Consider the following 4,969-nt stretch of genomic DNA (forward strand, 5'->3'; position numbering starts at 1 on the left):
TTCAATTATATTCAGAAGCTCAAAATTGTTTCAGTCAATGTCACCTCTGCACTGCTACCGACGCCAATCATGGCCACCGGAGTTATCATATCCAACAACGGGAACCTGCTTCAAATGCCTCTAGCAGTTCCACCAACCTCATCGCTTCTGATAGTCAGCAATGAAGATGTGCGGGCTAAGCTAAGCTTGCGGAAAACCAGAGGATCCCACTCGAAACCAGCGTCTTCAAAGGCAGGCTCGCTACGGAAAGGGAAACTCACTATCAAGTCGATCGATGTCATTCCGGGTCGGATAGTCAACGGGAAAATACCGATTCCACCATTGAAGAGACCAAACGCTCCGGCAATGAAAAGCAAAAAAGAAATGATGAAAAAACGACGAAAGCGGAAAAATAGTGAACAAAAGGAAAACGAAGGAGTAACTGAAACGAAAAAGGTAAAGTTAGATGAAAAGAAGGACGAAGGAGTCAAAAACACCGAGCATACTAATGAACAGACTAAGGAAGTGAACTCTACAGAGCCGATGGATAACATAAGTCCAGTTCAGGAAACCGAAACGTCACAAGTAGATGATCGAGCAAGCTCACTAGAAATGAACCTTGATCAAGGGGATTTGTCTGCGGATATTTTCGCAAATCTACAGGTTCCGGACGAGGAAGCGGACGGCAATCAAGGATCACTTTCGCCGACGGCAGCTTACCTTATGAACTTTCCATTGGTTTCAACGGGTGGCAAGGCTAGTGGTAATCATGCAGAAGGCTGCAATGAAGTCGAGAATACAGAATGTGTCGAAGTAGATAAGAAAACATCACTGCAAACGACTGATAATACCTTACTTCTAGATAACTTCTCTTCGTACTTCAATCCAAGTATTTACAGTACATTGGACAATGTAATACAACCGATTTCAGAAACTCCTACAACTTCTGTGGCGACATCAACCAGCTTCTCTACTATCTATCAGTCAATCGACAGCATGTTAGAACATAAATCATCACGAGTTACGGTAGCTTCCGACTGTAGATATAATACAACGCCGTTCACATTCACGTTGACATCGACAAATAATACAGTTACAACGCAGCCTTACGACTATCGTCAAACAACTTCGTCCAATTACTTTTACTCAACAACTTCCAATACGGCAAAACCGATTGACGACTTCTCTCTGTTGAAACCACCTATCGCTACAGAGTTCACATTCTCGTTAACAAGTACGATTCAAAGCGGACCAAAAACAGTTCAATCACAGTATACCAACAGTTCTAATTTCTCATCCACCATCACAACGCCATCATACAGTATTTACGGATCTCAGGCGAAATCAAGTAAAACTGCCAACTACAACGCCAACTACATCCCTGATGTCTCTAAATCGGATTCAATGCGAACTCCCAAGAAGTATGACTTCCTGGAAGCGGAAAAACCTGCAACAAGCTTCACTTTCTCGTTGACGTCGACCACTAAAACCAACCCAAAATACACGTATCCCTCAGCAGCCGTTGCATCTTGTGGAACGTATACCACACCTTACGTAACGACTTCTGCATCGTCGTGTGCCAAAGTTGAAGACTGTCTCTACAAATCCGCCAAAACTACTTCCACCGTCGGCCACAACCTGTACAAATCTCCAACGAAACAGAAAATCCACCATTATCCATCTGTTCCGACTACTCAATCCAGTTACCAGAACCAGACATTAACTCAACCTCAGTCAAAATACGACGTCAACTGGATGGCTTCGCAAGATCCAAAACCATCGTCTAGCAACCAAGACTATACTCAACTTGTCCCATCGCTTGATTTCAATGCCACTCCATCGCACTCCTACCAAACCAACATCGACCTTAGCCGGAAATCGGACATCTTCTTCGCTCATCCCTCCGGCGAAGATAATCTCGTTACATGGTCACCGAACAAGCTCACCAATATCCTGAACGATACCAATTCTTCATACTATCCGTCAACTACCACAAGCCTTCCAAGTCTTCATGGCGATCTTGCACTGAACTGTCCGCCAACGGCGACCAAATCAACCAACCATCAACGGAAGCCAAACGACTCGAGTAGTACGTTCTTGTCAGTCCAACAGTTGGTCGATCAACCACGAAAAACTAGCTCAACCAACAAGAACTACTCCAGCTGTAACAACTACGCTACCAACCAGAAACCGTTGAATAACAACTATTCAGCCGAAGCCTTGATTGGGCCATCCACCGGCAGCTCCACCAAGAAAGACAAGTACTACACCGACACCAGCTACAACTCCTACACAGCTTTCCCTCCCGATACCAACTCCACAACAGCACTTTCGTTCAACTTCGACTACTCCACCGACTACAGCAAGAACTACAACTACAGCTGCCAGCAAAACTACATGCCTTCGTTCATGGACAACAGCTACGGTCTCTCAACCGTCCCACCCAGTACCCTATCAACCCCTTCTTCGTCATCTCTCCCAGCTACCACCTGTTACTCCAGTTACGGATACTCCTCCGATAGGAAGCAATCCTCATCCACATCCGCCTACTACCAGAACTCCTACCAGCCCGACATCCCCTACTACGTCCCATCCTCCGAAAAACGCTCCCACTCTTCCTCAAAACCCAGAAAACATCACAAACAGCCTCCGCTCAGCGATTTCAGTCCCTTCCCAACGATTCTCCCTGCCGCACCCCCCGTCCCTTCCCTCCCGGAAGACGCCCTTTTCTACAGCCCAATCACGACTACGACCACGTCAACCTACCAACAGCTAACCACTCCCTACCAATCCACCCTGCCGAATTACTCCTTCGGAGGAGCTCAACCGTACCCGTCCACGGTTGCTCCCGCCGCCACTGGTACTGGAGGAGGCGGCGGCGGTAGCTCTTCGACGCTGACCAACTTCAATCTGAGCACCATCTGTCCGGAGATCAACGAGAAAAGTGGGACGAACCACGGTGCGGCCGGAACGGCGGCGGCGACCGTCATTGGCGGGGTGGGCAGTTCACGGCATGCCGTGGTGGGAGTCGGCGGTTGGTGAGTAACTTCGACTGTAAATATTTTCTTTAGATAAGTTGTAATTTTGTACAATAATAAATAGTGAATTGAAGAATGCGTTGTTTGATTTTGAAGAAAGAATTCCATGCATAATGATATCCATGAGCGAAGCACAGTATTTCATCAATGTAAACAAGAAACAAACTGCTGGTGCACGGGGCCCCAGGGGGTTCCAGGGGACTTGAGCAACGTTTCATGGGGTCTCAGGAAGTTCTCCGTGAAACAGGAGTACCTGGAGGTTTCATCAGTAATTCAGAGGGTTCCAGGGATCTCAGAAGCGCTTCAGGAGCGTTTCAGGGGATCCCAGTGTCTAGAGGTTTTATGGGTGTTTCAGGGATACTCATAAATGTCTCAGGAGGTTCCAGAAGTTCCAGAGTGTTTTAGGGGAGCTTAAGGGAACTCAAAGAAGTTGCAGAAGGGGTACCAGGAAGCCTCGGGGTGTTTTAGGAGTAGCTGTCAGGGACATTTCTTTGTTTTCCAGGAGGGTTTCTTGGGATCGGTGTCCGGTCATTTGGCAGAATGCCATCTGGCCGAATGCTGTTTGGCCGAATTATGATCAAAAGAATTCAGAGGAAGTTTTTGGCAGTCTAGCTACCATTATGATCTTCACAAATATTTCCTTCTTTTAATCATAGGCTATTCTTTCTAGTTTTGACATTTTGGAATTAGTTGGCGTTGAAACTGCCAATATTTTATCAAATATTTTTCCTTCTTTGAATCATAGGCTGTTCTTTCGAGTTATATTGATGTGGGGAACAGTGGCATGGTCACTTATGCCCATCGTTCATTTTTCGGCCAACCGGCTTTCGACCAAATGACCTTTTCGGCCTAATGGCGTTCGGCCAAACGACATTCGGCCAAATGGCGTTCGGCCATATGACCCGTAACCCTCTCAAGGACATTTAAGGTAGTCTCAGCGGGACTCAGGGGAACTCTAGGGGGGCTCAGGGGCACTTCAAGGGTCTCATGAGCGTTACAGAGGGTTTCCAGCGGGTGCTTCCGTAGGGGTTCCAGGGGGGGCTCAGGGTGCATTTTTAGAAATCTCAGGGGTTAACATCAAAGTTAAAATTTACGAACATAAAGAAATCCAGGGCTTTGGAACTCCTTGATTCCCAGAAACGCTCCTTAAACCAATTGACATGCCTCTGAAAGGGCTTCAACCCTTCTAAAACAAATCATAACCTCCCTTTTCCTGAAGCCTCTTGAAGTCCACTTTGAATCGCGTCTAAAACACCTTGAAACCATCTTACGCAAATCTTACATGTGCTGCCGTGATTGTTTTGTTACCATGTGTTGCTTGGTTCGCAGTCCAACAACCTAGGTACTTTTGGCTTGGCCTAGGATATTCAACTGGAATTCGTCGTACAGCTGTTGCTCCACATCATCAACTAATCCTAGATCGTTTGAGATCAAAAGAAGGTCGTCAACGTAGACCACCACGATGCTGATCTTGTCGCTTTCCATCTTGTAACACGCGCACGTCTCATACTTCGAAAGCTTAATCAGCTCCATCAATTTTAGATTCTGGTCCAGCTTGATGTTCCATACTCTGCTGGCCTGCTTAAGGCCGTAAAGGACCTTCTTCAATCGGCAAACCATCCTGGGCAGGGCTTCGTTCTGGAATCCCTCCGGCTTCTCTATGTATATCAGATCACTATCCAGATCGCCTTGGAAGAGCGCCGGCACAACGTCCATCTGGTACGCTGCGCGGCCAGCGTAGTAGACAACGGGATATTACGTTCAGCTGAAGTCCACTCCTTTCACTTGCAAGATTCCTTTTATCACAAGTCCTGCCTTGTAATGTTCGATGGTGCCATCCGGATTGGTTTTGACATGGAAGACACAGTTGTTCTTAGGAGTTCTTGTTAATCGTTCCCTTGAAAAATCCTCCAGAAACCATGTCTCGTTAGCGCTCAAGGTATCGAATTCTG

General features: G+C 46.7%; 1 protein-coding gene across 1 annotated transcript in view; it reads left to right on the plus strand.

Annotated features, from left to right (window-relative positions):
• Nucleotides 1-3,041, plus strand: part of LOC109414898 (uncharacterized) — an 80,779-nt gene extending 77,738 nt beyond the window's left edge. Inside the window, exon 4 of the mRNA XM_019688741.3 lies at nucleotides 35-3,041. Within this exon, the coding sequence (XP_019544286.3) occupies nucleotides 35-3,021 (2,987 nt within the window). The 3' untranslated portion in view covers nucleotides 3,022-3,041. The remainder of the gene's footprint in view (nucleotides 1-34) is intronic.
• Nucleotides 3,042-4,969: the final 1,928 nt, after the last annotated feature.

The sequence above is a fragment of the Aedes albopictus genome, chromosome 3 (genome assembly GCF_035046485.1).
Source record: "Aedes albopictus strain Foshan chromosome 3, AalbF5, whole genome shotgun sequence".
In the NCBI taxonomy this organism is placed as follows: domain Eukaryota; kingdom Metazoa; phylum Arthropoda; class Insecta; order Diptera; family Culicidae; genus Aedes; species Aedes albopictus.